Below are 16,634 nucleotides of genomic sequence, written 5' to 3' on the forward strand. Positions count from 1 at the left end.
TAGGGGAAGTACAGGGAATGTTTTAGGGTGTGGAACTAATCTATGTGATACTGTAGTGGTGAATACATAATGTTATGTATTTGTCAAAACACACAGAACTTTATGGCATAGGCCATCCTCAACCTTCTCTATGTGAATGTTAAAACAATCAAACTTATTGTGACCAATGTTGTGATATCTAAGATTAAATGTCTGAAATGGACAGACAGCTGAGACTTATTTATGCATCTCTAATCATTCTGTGTTTTCCTTCAAGAGGGAGAAAGTAAAAATTTAGAGAAACAAGGGAGGAAAAGGTAGGACAAGGGAAGATTAACAAAGTAATCATGCATTTATCCAGAAGAAACCAATCATCCTGAAGACGCATTTGGAGAGGTCATGGGGACCAATGGGTACATGAGTAAAGACCCCACTGCTGGTTAGAGGCCACTGGTATTGATTTTCTTCAGAAATCTACCACTTCAATACTCCTTGACACAGTGGGCATGGATCACATTACATCTCTAATCCATTCTCAGTTTCCTTAAAGAATGTAGACTCAAATTTCTTGCACCTCAACCTTAAATGTACTCATGGATACACACACACGCACGCACACACACACGTACTGCCCTATATCTCTGTTCTCTAAATACACATCTGAAAATCAGACCTAATGACCACTTAAATTTTCTCTCCTGATCAACATATACTCCTTTTCAATATAAGACCAATTTGGAAACTGGAAAAGGCCTTACATATTTGAAAAAAATCCATTATAAAGCAGGAAATAAAAACTGTATTTCAGAAACATGTTAGATATAAAAATGGCTATAATCCTACAATCTGAGAAGGACAAACACAGTCTATCTATTATAAAATGGACTAAAACTTACATACAATACCCATCTTACTGTCTATAAGAACTAAAGACATTTTAAAGGCTTAACAAGTGAATCAGGAAAAAAAGTCAAACACCACATAAGATGTTAATTATACAGATCTCTTTGAAGATTAAGGTGATAAAATTTGCTACCATTTGTAAACTCTTCAAAGTCACAACAAAAACCCCCTTAAATTCACTTGATATAAAAAGTAACTCCAAACAATTTCAGATCCCTTTTTAGAAATGTGATTCTCAAGAAGTGAGTGAAAAATGAAATAGACACTTCACCAGAATTTTCATGTTAAAGAGATTAAAAAGGCATCTGAAGTAGGAAAATGACCAAGGTCTTAGTGAAAATAGAGGATTACCTATTCAATATGAATGTGGGTCTAGTATTAAAACATCTCACACCTACCAACTGCTTCGGAATGTCACTGATTCAAGTATATAAAACACATCCCATTCATTAATAAGGAAAAAAAGTAGAAAATGAAGCAAGAAGTCTACCCTCACTTGGCAAAAAAAAAAAAAAAAAAGGTAAACATTTGCAAGTGCAAATTCATATCTCAATTATTAACCCTATTCACTTGATGTGAAGAGAAAGCATAGCAAAGGCATGTAACTCAGAGTCACATGAGGAATTCAAGTAAGATTTAATTTGCTTACCTTTTTATCCCAAACATACATCTTTATCCAAAACAAAAGACCATTTTAATGTGTGCAATTAACTTAACTTTCTTTTCTAAATAGGCAAAGAAAAGCATGCATGAGGATTATTTTATAATTTCTTTTTTTTTTTTTTTTTGTAGAGACAGAGTCTCACTGTACTGCCCTCCGGTAGAGTGCCGTGGCCTCACACAGCTCACAGCAACCTCCAACTCCTGGGCTTAAGCGATTCTCTTGCCTCAGCCTCCCGAGTAGCTGGGACTACAGGCGCCCGCCACAACGCCCGGCTATTTTTTGGTTGCAGTTCGGCCGGGGCCGGGTTTGAACCCACCACCCTTGGTATATGGGGCCGGTGCCTTACCGACTGAGCCACAGGTGCCACCCTATTTTATAATTTCTAAAAGAGGTATTAAGAATGTGCTATAAAAAGTCTTTTTTAAATATACTATAACATTTTTGAGACTCAAGAGACAAATTTACTACTGGCTTTCTAGACATTTACATATATGAGGGCATATAAATTTAACATTTAAAGTCCTTCTAAAAATATTATTAAAATACCATTTCCACCATGTACGAGGTCTGACAATTAAGTTCAAGAACTTGCCATCCGTGCACTTACGTTGGTGGCACTGTACACAGAACTTGGCAAGCTTTCATGACCTTGGTGTATCAGTGTCTCACAGCTGTGTTCGTGTCAACATAGGCAGTGCCTTGCTGAGTGGCATTCACTATTGTTGTGTGTTTTTGGTGTGCTATCATGAAAATGTTGGAGCTTGTGTTAGAGAAACAAAAGATTACATTTCTTGTTAAACTTGACGTGAGTGGACATGAAATCAAGGATATACGGGTTAGTCCAAGTTTATGTGGATAATGCCATGAAGAAAATGGCAGTGTACAAATGGATTAAACGTTTTTCTAAGGGGAGAGAAAGCATCACTGATCAAGAGAGGTCAGAGCAGAAGTAATGAAAACATCACAAAATTCCTTGAAATGTGTATCAAAATTGTCAGCTGACTGTGAGAAGTATAGCAGAACCAAGTAAACATTGATAGAGAAACAGGAAAATCTTAACTAACAAAAGTATGTGCAAAAATGGTATCAAGGGAGCTCACTGATAAACAAACAAGAAAGAGTTAAAGTTTGCCAAGACCTTTTGGAGGGGAAGATGATGTTTTGGGCCATTTTATTGCTGGTGATTAAACATGGGTGTACCAATATGACCCTGAAACAAAGCATCAAAGCGCAAGATGTAAGTCAGCCAGTTCTCCAGGACCAAAAAAGTTCTGTTGGTCCAAATCAGGATCAAAATAGTGCTGCCAATCATTTTTGATTATCAGAGGGATTACTCATTATGAATTTGTACAAACTGGACAAACAGTTAACCAAGTTTACTATTTGGAAGTGCTGAAAAAGCTATATGAAAAAGACAAAATGATGTGAACTTTTTGCCAACTCATGGCTCTTGCATCACAACAATGCATCAGCTCACACAGCACTGTCCATGAGGGAATTTTTAGCCAGTAAACAAACCTGTATTGAAACACTCTCCCTACTTACCTGATCTGGCCCCCAATGACTTTTTTCTTATCGTAAAGAGAAAGGAAATACTGAAAGGAAGACGTTCTTATGACATTCAGGACACCAAGGGTAATATGATGACCATTTTGATAGTCATTCCAGAAAATGAGTTCCAAAATTACTGTGAAGGGTGGACTAGGCACTGGCATCAGTGCATAGCTTCCCCAAGGGAGCATTTCAGAGGTGACTGTATTGATATTCAGCAATTAAGTATATATATAACTTTTTCTAGGATGAGTTTGCAAACTTAATTATCAGATCTCATATTTTTAGTATCCTTAATTAGATTTATCCATTAGTTTTCTTTTTGGGAATTTGGAGAAAGCTTTATGTTTAACTCAGAGTAAAAATTCTGATGGCCTAGGTTAAATTTTCAGAAGAACCTCTGTTCTTAGGAATTCATCTGCACAGCCCTTGCCCCCCATCCAAAAAGAGACTGAATAAAATAGACAGCAATTGTACCTAGCAATTTATCATTGTTTCAAATAAAGAAATGAGAAGAATTTAATTATGTGTTATTTTCCAAAGCACTGCTAGGTAAATAGAACCTAAAATTTTATTATGCTCTCTGAGTCTGGGTAGGGCAGAATTAAGTTACAACTATACATTATGAAAGTAGATCAAATCCTGGTTGGAACAAAGTATAATAAGCTAGGATTTTAAAAGTGAGATGGCTTATTACAGGTATATAGCACTTTTGAGAGAGAGAGGGAGAGGCTTCCTTTATGATTTCCAGTCTGAGGAGGATTTTATCCCCTCCTCTCCTATTCATTTCTTTCTGTGCATAGCTCAGTTTGTTGATTTGCCACTTGTTCCTGATTCAGAAATGGTTTCATTCACAATTGTCGGTATTTAAGAGAGCTGTATCACATCTTGTCCCGTAGGATGATGGAGAAAATCTAAAGGTACCATGAAACAAAAGGTTCTCAGTCAAAGGTGATTTTTCCTCAGGGGACATGTGAAGACAGTGCAAATATGTAATACATAGTACAGAGCAATACACAAGGTCATGAACAGTAGTATGGGAAGAGTTAAAAATGAGAAGAGTTTTGTTCTTATTTAAACTTCCCTTTAGGCCCATGGGTTCATTTTATTTCAAGCCTCTAGAGTGGCTGCCAAATTGTCTGGCTATACTCAACCACAGTGCTCTTAAATGGCCAACCGAATCCTTAGTAACTGGAATGGGTTCTGTAAACTAAAAACAAGTGAAATGTGTGTTGTAAATAAATCCAAGCTATAGAAGTACATATACTGTTGTGTAACCTCAAAAATGCTACCCCAATAAAACAAAAAAGTATTACTTTTTGTCTATTCTATTGACATATGCTAAAAACAAACAACAAATAATACTATTTTCATTGGATGGGCAATTATCAAATTCCATTACATAATAGAACTTCATACCATCAAATATTTTATAGAGATTCTAGGATAGGACAGAAGCCTGAGAGTGTGCACACGGTGTGACGTTTTGTTTTGTTGTATTTTTAAAGTATGTTCAGAATTATCTTAAGACATAGAAAGTGTCAAACAGTAAGAGTGGATGAGAGGGAGGGGATGGGAAGCATGTCTTTCAAGATGAAAAATGAACTCAGAAAAGTGAAGGATCCTATATTTCCTTTCACTTTATGAACTTCAAATTTCCCCCTTCCAATGATAAAAGAGTTCTTTGTCTGAGACAGTGTGACAGTGTTCCTTTCCTGATTCATCAAGTTTCTGATGGGGTTTGAGGGAAAAGGATGTAATTCAAAACAGAACAGGTGCAAGAAATAACAACCTGATAGGCAAGAACTCTGCTCTTAAAAATCTGAGCTAATCTCAGCTCTTACAATCTTTAACATGATCTACATGAAAGTAGAGAACACAGTGACTGACCAAGGAAGCACGTTGTAAAGCATGATATCATATAAAGTCAAAATTGCTGAAAATCAACTTATTTTCCTCTTAAGCACACACATATCAACAGGAATCTTCACATATTTTAAAATATTATTTCAAGGTACATTACTTTTTCTAAAACACAGCTTTCTGGAGCTCAAAAATCTTTTACTTACCACTACAGCAGTGGATTGTAAAACCCTCCCTATCCGCAGTGATGGTGATGATGGCAGAGGCAGCAGTAAGCAGTAATTAATAACAGCACCTAACATCACGATATGCCAGAAACTTTGGTAAGCACTTCCCACATTTTAACTCATTTAATCTCCATAGCCAATCCATGAAGTCATTTTATCTTCCCATTTACAGAGAAAGAAGTAGAGGCACAGAAATTAAATAACTCAGCCAGCGAGCAGCAGCACCAGGATCTAGGAGACAAGCTGGCTCCAGAACCTGCTCTTACTTCTATGTGAAATGGCCTCTTTGAGCACATTCTCCCAGCTTTTATGTACCTAAGGTAGAAATTGCATGCTTCTCTATTAACATACTATGAATGTTATATATCTTATGTAAAATAGTACTTAAAAGGATGAGACAAAAGAAATACCATACTAACATATTCTCCCGCACATGTTACACAGTCTCACATGCTGGCCGGCACCCACCCCTGCCAACCACACAGCCTGTCTCTCCCTGACATAATCCTGGACCCTACAGGCTGGTTTACTCACCATCTCCTGCAAACACCTTCTGATGCCCTCCTTCATCCCTTGGTTCACCCCAACTCCCTTGTCTCAACAACAGAAACTAGTTTAAGGTTTATCCCAGGACCCAATGTTCTTCTGAAGCCTTCTCTCATCACTCCAAACCAATCTGGTTTCACCTCTCAGATGTGTGATCTCAGCCATTTGCTTGGCACACAACACATGTAATCATGTATTTCTGTGTTCACAGTGTTGATAGTTTATTTTCTGGAACATTGTTAAGCTTTGGGACAGCAGAAAATATGTTATAAATTAAATTGGGGGGGGTATCTTCCATGGGACCTAGCATAGTATTTGTTAGTCACTTAATAATTTCTTAATAAATATTTAATAAACAAAGGAATAAATTTTCCACATTTACTCTACATCTCTAAGGCCCAGCTCTACAGAGTTAAGGTAAAATCTATCATGGAAAACAGAAGAGGTGATGTGATGGATACTTTGCTCTTTGCCTAAGCTTCTCAGAACCACAGTAGACTGACCCGACTCACTGTGATTCTAGAAGAAAAGGACTTTAGTAATCCTACAGGCCCCAGTAACCTTAACACAAATAGCACAGGGAGCTCACTTTAGAGAGCACTTGAGTTCCTAGAGTTATAGCATCCTCCCTGGTCTTATTTATCCAATTTGCCCACTCACTTGGCCCTTCTCTTTAGGTAAGGATACTCTCAAAAAATACATTTGGCATACTTGCTTGCAGATATCTGTATCCAGTGTAATTTCAGAAGAAAAGATGTCTACACTTTACTAAAAAAATTATTTCCCATGTTTTTTGATGGAATTTGCTCAGATCTTACCTTTTCAACAATGACTATACTGACATCTCAAAACTGCCACCTGCCCCCGTTTCCTACTCATTTCTCATTTCCCTTATTCTGTTTTGTCCACAGCAATTACCTCCTAACAAACCACATAATTCACCTGCCCTATTCCCTCTAATAAGTTCTAGTACTCTCGTTTACTATTGTCTGCCTCCACACTCTGCAATGTAAATGCACTGAGAGCAGTATCTCCAAGAGCAGGGATCAATCTCTTTTGTTCTCTGATGCGATCCAAGTACCAGGAACAGTGTTTGGCACATTGTGGGTACTCAATCAACAGTTGTGAGATGAACAAATAAATAGACGATGTCAACTTCCATTTCACCTCGCACCCTGAAGGCCCAGAGAGTCATTCTCCTCCGACAATATTTTTTTCCTGGGTGACGCCTGTGGCTCAAGGAGTAGGGCGCCAGTCCCATATGCTGGAGGTGGCGGGTTCAAACCCAGCCCCGGCCAAAAACCATAAAAAAAAAAAAAAAATTTTTTTCCTCATCCAGAGAAGCAGTTTAGTATAATGGTTAGTTGCACAAGCTCAAAGGCTTGCAACAATCATAGGTTTGAATCCCAGCTCCACGTTTTACTATTTGTCCTTGCATAACTTTAGTGAACTCGCATAACCCTTCTCATTCTCAGTTTCTCATTAACAGCATGGGAAGAACACCCATGCTCCAGAGGTAATCAATAACTGGTATACCTGCACACTCCAATACATATATACTACATATGTATATATGCATATATAAATATAGTCTCCTCTTTTCACCATTACACCCCCCTATTCTAGTCCTAAGCAGTAATAAAAAGCTAGCGACACACAAACGAACACAATCTCTAAGTTCCACACTCCCCTGACTGATACATGTGAGCTCAGGCCATTATAACACAGCAATAGCACATTGACTGGGGAGCAACACTCCAGTCAGCGCTCCGGAACCTGGCATCTAAAAGCTGTCTTCAATACCCAGAGAAAGCTCTCTAAGTAATACATACCAAATAAAAGATTTTGGATGTTTATAAGGAAGGGATTAATTCATCTTCAAAAGTAGAACGTTAATTAAAAATGACTTTTCTGGGCTTATATCCAGAAGGGAATACATTGCCAAAAGGTACGATTTATAACAAGGTTTAGTCCTTTCCCTAATTTTTTTTCTTTAAGAGCTGGTGCTTCTCAATCCTTCTCACATCAAGGCACACACAGAAAATAATCTTTCTTTGGCACTCCAGCATAAAACTGATGATGCTGCTCCCAGCTGCAGGTCACTACTGGAGTCTCTAGCCCCCTTAGGCCACACTGGGATTCCCTGAGTGCTGAAGGAATCAATAAATCCCTTGGCACATCTACAGTGACACCACTGGAGGAACTCTGCTTAACCCTTCTTGGATTGGGGACCTTCTAGCAACTGGATCTTTCTACTTTCACACTAACACAAGTTCTCAAAAAGAGGGAATCAAGCCACTAGTGACAAATGTGAACATTTTCTCTAAATTATGAATCACTTCAGGAAAAAAGCACACTGACCATTTATAACTTACAACATTAGCATAGTTACATGCTTCTGCTTTTCCATTCTAAAATTGTATTTTCTGGGCATAAAATAAACAACAATGGCAATAGACTAACCTCTTAGGTCACACAATGGAATCTATCAAGCAATGTTCCTTTTCTAAACAGCTGGAGCATTTTATTTTACACTTCACAATCACATACACTTAAGAAATACGAAAAACATAGGAAAATTCTTAAAGCATAAGGCATGCATCTTATATAACACTTTTAGAAAATGAAAATATTTTTTTCTTTTAAATTATATTTAATCCAAGTTTTGAGGCATCAATAATATTAGTAAAAATATATATGTATCTTTTCTATAAATGTCAACTCATTTCCTTATTTAAGAAACTCTAGTACAGCTTACACTTTTGCTACCTCTATCTCTGATTTTCCACTTGCTTTCACTATTTCTGTCTACAGCAGAGAATGAAGGATGGTTGGTCCACTAATCTCTGCTTCTTGCACAGTGATTCTTACGGACTAGCTGGCCAAAGTGGCCTACCTTTACTTCTTCCCCTGGTTTTCTGTTTTTCCACAAAGGTAGTACCAAGATCTGCCTCTATTTCAGTCCTCATGCCATCTCATCCAGCCTAGCACTATTGCTCCCACCCACACAAAGATCCCGACCATATAGCAATAACAGAGCACATCAGGGTACCGCAGACAGATGTAGAAAGACCTTCATTTCATAGTTTCCTTTTAGGCCTGATGCCCTGCATGGCTGCTTTATCTTTTGCCTCTTATTCCTATCTGTTCTCACATGACCCCAGTCCCTTAGGGCTCACTTGGCTTCTAATCCACTGTTCCCCACATTGGCCGGTAGAAGCCTTAAAAGCAAACTCCTTGTGTGAGTGCCTTGAGCAGAATAAACAGGCCACAATGTCCAATTCAATCTTGACCACTTTCCATAGTTCCTTGAGCTCCCAGATCTAGGATCCATAATTCCAATGGTTGACCAAAGTTTGAGAGTTTTTGTCAAACTCTTAAGGATGACAGAAGGTACAGTAACTATGCACATGGCTATAGCCCAGTTCCCAACACAGGGGATTCGGTTTCCAGGCTAGGAGCATTTAATGGAAGACGAGAGAAATGATGGCGGGTGAGTGGCGGAGGAGAGCACAGTAAATCTTTGAGCAGGTATGGCTTCTCGGGGTTTCACTGATTCCCTCTGCCCATCTCTATAATAAAGATGGATTTGTTTCCAATTTAATCTAGTATATCAGATTAAATTTATGAAGAGCAATTGGATTATAAAGTTCATCTTTAGAAGGATTCTTGGTTTGGTTTCCCTAGCCATAAAAAGCTGTTGTTCATATCAACTATCAGAGAGGCAGCATATTCTAAAGAGAAAAGGAACACAGGGTTTGAGTTTAGTATCTTATCTCTACAATTAACTACCTCTGTGACTTTATGCAAGTACCTTACCTGAACTTCCTCATTGGAGAGAAAGACAGACAGACAGACACGGAGACAGAGAATATGACTCCTGTCCTGCTGCCTTGTAGGGCTGCTAAGAGCATTAGTGAGAGCACACGCACAATTCACGCGGAATGTAGGAGGTGCTCAGGATGTCAGTTTTACTTCTCTCGGGGCAAACTTCCCAAATGTGTAGGCCACCCCGGCTCATATTTCATGTCAGCCAAGTATGCAACACTGCCGCTCAGCTCCACAGCAAGAAAAGTGGAATCTTTTTGACTAAGAATTCTTAAAGAAATCCAGGCTTGAATTCTTAAATAAATCAAGGCTTAATTTCTTAACAGAAATTAAGACTCCAAAATGTGAAGAAAAAATAAAAGAATTAAAGGGTTTGAAAGGTTCTGCCCATAAAAACTGAGAAAATTTATTAATAATACCAGCAATAAATGAAATGTGTAGATTATATTTGTACCAACAAAGGGATATGTGGAACGGGGGTGATTATTTGGATTAATTGAAGAAAAAAGAATATTTTTGCCTACAAATTCAACTGAATGCACAAGCGGGTTTTCTGCTTTAACACAAGCTAGATTAACTCAATTGTCTATTTCACTTTATCTACATAAAAAAGTTTAATGAAGAGCAAGGATCCCGTTTTATCTGTTTATACCATTAAGAAATAACCAAAATAACACAGCTATGATTTAACAATAAAAATAAATAAATAAATAAAATAACCAAAATAGACCTAAAATGAAAAATTCAAAATTCAAATTCTTACTTCAAATGGTATATATTTCCTTCTCCAACACCAGAATATAAGTACCTAAGAATCAGAATAAATCTTTTCTCCTGATTTTTGGCCATGTTCCTCTTCTATACCAGAGAACTTTCTGAACTCTAATATGATTTCTCAGGAGTGCTAAGTAACCTAGGTAATAATGTTAAGTCCCCAACATGAAGAATTTTGGCAACAAAAACAGAAGGTTAATTCTACTTAAAAGACAAGCAGCCCTGCCAGTGTTGTTCCCAAATGAGGTAATGTCCATAGAGCTTATCTAGCCTGTATTAAGATTTAATGTCATGTATCCTTGGCTTTTATGAACATGGTATATAACTTCATCTTTTCTAATGTATGCTATTTCCAATCATTTCAAAACTGCAGTTACGAACCTCTGGTTTTAAAAATGATTAAGAAATGAATCTCATATATTTTCTTTTATTATGTCCTATAATTTGAGTCTTTCTTCCATAGTTCCAGAAAATTCAGAGTCAATATATTTCTTGTTTTCAAGATGTACCATAGAAATACTCTAAAGGTTTGATATATTTATGTAAACATTTTTAAGGAAGTCAAAATGTATGATTCAAGAAAATGTTCTGTAAAAGAATTTGTTTTCTGATTATAAAATGATTTCCTGATTTTGAAAAAAATAACAATTTTATATTTACTTAGCTGGTTCTGAAGGTCCCAAGGAGATTATCATTCCTTTCAATTTTTAACATCTATTTTCCAGGTGCAAGCCTTTAACCGATTTCAAAGGTAGCTTTATGTGGAAAAGAAATCTGTAAGTTGTAGAAAGGAAGGAAAAAAAGAGCACCCTCCCCAACTTCCCCCATACAGAACCATAGGGTGAAACAGAACTATGACAACACAAATGTGATACCCGAATGGACGTAACACAAAGACTTTTCAGGTGCCTTTGACTTTCTTTGTTCAGTCAGGGTAAACCACCTTGATAAAGGCAGGAGTCTGTCTGACAAACAAGAACACAATTTCCAACATCTACATTGCTGGCTTTTTTCCAACCAGTCTGTCACCTCACCAACACATAAGAGTAAGAACAACAGTCATAAAAACCCTGGAGTTACAGAATTTTGACTTTTCCATCCACAGGATTTCACATTTTATCTAACAGAAAAAATAAACCCAAGAATATCAAAAGCAGCCCAGGGACAGAATAAAAGACTATGTTTTGTTGCTGGGCAGACTGTTGAAACCCAGTTGGACCTGCCACTTTGTGTGGGAAACTAGACTGGAAGGCCCACTTAAGCAACAGGCAAAAGAGCTCAATAAACAACTTCAACCACACTACCTGGACAAAGTTTGGCCAAAAGCCGATCTTCATAAAGAAAATCCAACAGCTGATCCCTTGATAATCTGGCCCTTCCTCCTAACTCAGCTGCAGTTTTACACTGTGAAAAACCTGTTTGGCATTATCCATTATTGCTAGGCCCTTCCTTCAAAGAAGCAGCAGAGTCTGACACAATCAAGGGACTGAACAATGATGATCTTTGGGCCTCAATGGCCTATGTTTAAAACCAAAACCAATAATAACCCCTGCCCCTCTTCATCACAGGAATATAGTAAGGACCCAAGAGAGAGGAATGCTGAAGAGTTATATTTAAGAAACCACCGAAGACCCATATTGTATACAACACAAACCAAATGATCTTAAAACGCAGTCTGAGACCCCTGGGGGTCTGTGCAATCTTTCCAGGAAGTAGACAACATCGAATTATTTTCAAAGTGACACTACAAGTTAGTTTCCTCTTTCACTCTCATTCTCTCACGAATGTATAACCTAGTTTGCCAGAGGCTACAAGGCAATTAGTTACGTGATGACTAATGGAATATGCATCTGTGTTTCAATATTTTCTCAGTTTTATTTTATAATTAAATTGTGATAGGCAAAAGCTCTTTCCCTCAATAACTTTCAAGAGTGTAGAGAGGTTCTGAGACCAGTTTACAAACCGCCAACCTACAACTTGGTGCTGCCTTCTTGCCCACTGGGGGACCTTCCGCATGCTGCTCACTCTGCAGGCAGACTCCCTCCTTCCCTTCACTTGGCTAACTGCTTACAGTCTCTGATTAGATGTCACTTTTTCTGGGATACACTGTGCTTTTCTCCAGGCAACTTAGGTGTCCTGCTATGTAGTCACCTAGAACTTAGCATACTACACTCACCATGACTATTTCCTAGCATACTATACTCACCATGACTATTTCCTGGTTTTTTTTTTTGGCCTTGGCTCTTTCCAGGTAAGGACCCATTCAGTCCCTGTTCTGACTGACAGTAGTATGTAGCAGGAATTTAATAAATACTTGTCAAATATATAAAGCAACCAACGAGGGAAATAAAAAAAAGAAAGGAAAGATGATGGGATGGGTCTATCTTGCCTTCTTATCTAGAGGAAATTAGTTACTAAAAATAGTACAGGCTCATTAAAATTATGATAATAACAACAAAAATATCTATTTATCTGGCTATGTACTAGGCCCTGTTCTAAGTTCTTCACATCTATTAATTCATTTAGCCTTCATAAAATCCCTATGAGGTATATGCTAAGATGATCTTTATTACAAAAATGAAAGCACAGATACATAGGTAACGAGGGGTGAATCTGACATTCATACCCACGGAGTCTGGCTTCCAAGTCCCCCATGCCATTAACTACTCCACACACTGCCATGTTAGCAGTGCAGACCTCAAGCTTATAACATGTACTCGGATTTCAAGGCCATCTCTCAACTCTGCTCACAAACCAGGAACATGACCTGAAATTTAAATCCCACCCCTGTGCGAGCGACTATAGCATCCACATGAATAGCAGATCTCACCAATACTAACTTCCTCCAAGTCAGGGTTTAAGTAGGGCAGTTTCATTAAGTCTATTTCTCACTTACTTGGTATATTAGAAAAAAATTAAAAACAACAAATTTGTATATTTAATATTTATTCAAAAATTTTTAAAAAACTTTTTAGTAGCATAGAGAAAACAGGGCAGAAAGATTTGATTTCCATGTACTATGGTGTACTACAGGGCAAACTGCCCTGATATACGTAAACTCACCCTGTGCCTCTTGGGCTGACCTCTCTCTCAAGGAAGACTCAGTTTCCCCCGAGCAGGGAATGGCCAGAATGTTCTGTAGGCATACTTGATGGGAAAGACAAAACTCTTTCAAGCTCAGAGAGGGTAAGTCCAAACAGGAAAGTATGTTGTAGAAAGCACAGGATTAAAGGCAGAAGATAATCTGACAGCATCTCGGTGCAGCACTGTATCCATGTTTGGTATGAGAAAGGCAGACCTAGGAGACACTTGATCATTCAGCAGTAGAAACACATTTAACAGGTAAGCTGAAAAGCCTGTGTAAAAGCCTCTTCACCTATTAATAGTACATGAGAAACCAAAATTCATCTTATGGTGTTTGACAGAAGTCACACAAAATAACTTTACTTACCTGGAGAAGGGTCCCATGAATATGGTTTTGCCGAAAATACCGGTCAGTGCAGCTGGGAAGTGTGTCCAACAGAGTGCAGATGGTATTAGGAATGTGGTCTATCATAACAAATGGGACCAAGGCACGAGCTGCCATTTCACGGGAGCGGTAGACAGGTGAGCGACCACATCTGGGAAGAAATTAAAACACAAGACCATTCAATATTCATCTCCACATTTGTGCGATGTTCTACTTTGCTTGCGCTGCAATCTCCAAAGGCAAGAGAACAGAAGCTGCTCCTTATTCCAAATGATGTTTTTTATATCTCCCTTATTCTAAATTGTGTTTCTTATACTTGCATTAGTTCTACAGGTGACTTTGCTTTGGTTAAAAACATCATTAGGGCAGGCATGGGGGCTCATGCCTGTAAATCCAAACACTTTGGGAGGGTGAGGTAAGAGAATCACTCGAGCCCAGTAGTTCCAGACCAACATAGGCAACATAATAGACCCCATCGCTATAAAATTTTTTTTTTTTTAAATTAGCCAGGCGGGCAGTGCCTGTGGCTCAGTGAGTGGGGCACTGGCCCCATATACCGAAGGTGGCGGGTTCGAATCTGACCCCGGCAAAACTGCAACAACAAAAACAGCCAGGTGTTGTGGCAGGTGCCTGTAGTCCCAGCTACTCGGGAGGCTGAGGCAAGTGAATCGCCTAAGCCCAAGAGCTGGAGGTTGCTGTGAGCTGTAACGCCATGGCACTCTACTGAGGGTGACAAAGTGAGACTCTGTCTCTTAAAAAAAAAAAAAAAAATTGCCAGGCACAGTGGCACATGCCTATAGTCCCAGCTAGTCGGAAGGCTGAGGCTTGAGGATCTCTTGAGCCCAGGAGTTGGAGGCTGCAGTGAGCTATGTATGATCATACCACTGTATCCCAACCTGAGTGATAGAGTGAGACTTAGTCTCTAAAAAACAAAATAAATAAAAACATCATCAGCATCTGATAGGCTTTGGGAGTAAGACAATGAACAGGTAGCAGCAAAAAATGACTTACAACAAACAACTATTTACTAGGCACTTAAAATGAGCAAAAGCACCATACTATGTGCCATGAAAAATAAGACAGTCACTATTATTTTTAAGGAACCCATACTCTGGTTGGTAAGATGAGAAGTGCATTTGAAAAGATGAACGAAAGTACAAGACAGTATGAGGAAAACGATAAGCAAGTGACCTTGACATTATGACTATGAGAAGTCAGAGGAGGAAGGATGGAACTCAGGGAAGCAAGCATGATTCAAGTTCACCAAGACAAACCAGAAAGACATTTCATCCACAGACAGTAGTATAAAGCAAGGGCAGAAATACTCAAGGTATGGATTAGATGTGTATGGTTGAAGTAGAAGTTCATAAATAACAGTGGAAGTTACAGCTGAGAAGTTGGTGGGGCCACACTGGGGAGTGACACAAATAGCAGAAAACATTGCCTGAATTTATTGTTAAAAGAACAAAAAATAACCTTCAGTCATCAAATCCTTACTGCTGGCCTGACTCATACCAAAAAGCTAGAATAAAAGCCAGTTCCTAAATAAGTGAAAGCCCTGGACATGTGGTATTCTGGCATTTTACACAGGCATTCTGTAACAGGAGGCAGGTCGCCTAAGGGCCTCTAGATTTTGAAAACACTCAGAACCTGAGAGGCCACAACCATTTTGTTGAAACTGTGCACTTGAGAGCCTTCGCAGATGCAGGACTGACCGACTGAGAGAAAAGTACAATATGGTGAGTTCATGATCTTTCATCCAATTAAAAAATAACTCAACTTACAGAAATGTTTTAGATGCCAAAATAAGGATAGGGAAGATCAGAGAAGGTAGATTTTATAGGAGAAACATGGACTGTTGACTTTTTTCAAATTTAATCAGTGTTCCATGAAGGAATTCCTGGTAACTTATGGCCCATTAAGGCCACGTGGCCATGTAGGCTTAGCAGATAGAGGAACAGAGGTCTATAACCAAAATATTTCTAACATCCGAGGTATCACCAACATTTATCTTATTAATGACAATAAAAACAGAGATACAATTTCTGTATAAACAGAACGACCTAAGCATTCCTCATGGGAGTGGTGGAGGGGAGGAGGTAGGGAGAAAGAAGAAAAGGGATAGAAGGTAAGTGAAAACATTTTGTCATTTCTTCTTTCCCCTACGAAGGTTTCAAGATGAGAGGGTTCACCTCACATCATCTACAGAAAGGCACTGAGGGCAAAGGTTACAGTAGGTAACCAGAGAGTTCCCATTGGTGTTTGACAAAGTGCTGACAACTCACCATTTTTCTCATTTATTCTTTTTAAGTATTAAATATTCACTCTGTAATTGACAAATGCAGTAAACGTTTGCTTTGGCCTGTGGGGCATTACAGTGGGGTGGCAGGGGGAAAAACTTCATTTGACAAAAAAATACTCTGAAAATGCTTTGAGAAGTAATTAGCAAATGACCTCAGGACAGCATAGACACTTGTTGGAAGCTTCCATGCTGTCTGTCCCCCACCAATCCAACACACACATTGTGTTATAGTGTGTTTTATGTTACCAAAAGGGCTCTTGTATATAAATGTTTCTTTTCAAATACAAATAACTCTGACATGGTTACAGATGTTTAGTTTCCAATTAGCAGTAACTGTACACTCAAGAATACCCCTCCTTTTGCGCCTGACTTTTTGTAAATGATGATTTCCCAAAGGAATCTGGCATCCATACAAGAGAAAGAATGGAAAATGGGCAAAGTGCCAGAATTTTCTGCTTTTGGATTCCCTGTGTTAGGGTACTTTCCAAATACATACAACCACGTTAAGACGACAAAATGTCTCCTTAA

General features: G+C 38.5%; 1 protein-coding gene across 3 annotated transcripts in view; it reads right to left on the reverse strand.

Moving 5' to 3' along the window:
• Nucleotides 1-16,634, reverse strand: part of THADA (THADA armadillo repeat containing) — a 372,355-nt gene that overhangs the window by 136,892 nt on the left and 218,829 nt on the right. For all 3 annotated transcript variants that reach the window (XM_053589884.1, XM_053589885.1, XM_053589883.1), the window contains exon 29: nt 13,787-13,955. In XM_053589884.1, coding sequence (XP_053445859.1) covers nt 13,787-13,955 — 169 coding nt within the window. The remainder of the gene's footprint in view (nt 1-13,786; nt 13,956-16,634) is intronic.

The sequence above is a fragment of the Nycticebus coucang genome, chromosome 4 (assembly GCF_027406575.1).
Source record: "Nycticebus coucang isolate mNycCou1 chromosome 4, mNycCou1.pri, whole genome shotgun sequence".
Lineage (NCBI taxonomy): Eukaryota > Metazoa > Chordata > Mammalia > Primates > Lorisidae > Nycticebus > Nycticebus coucang.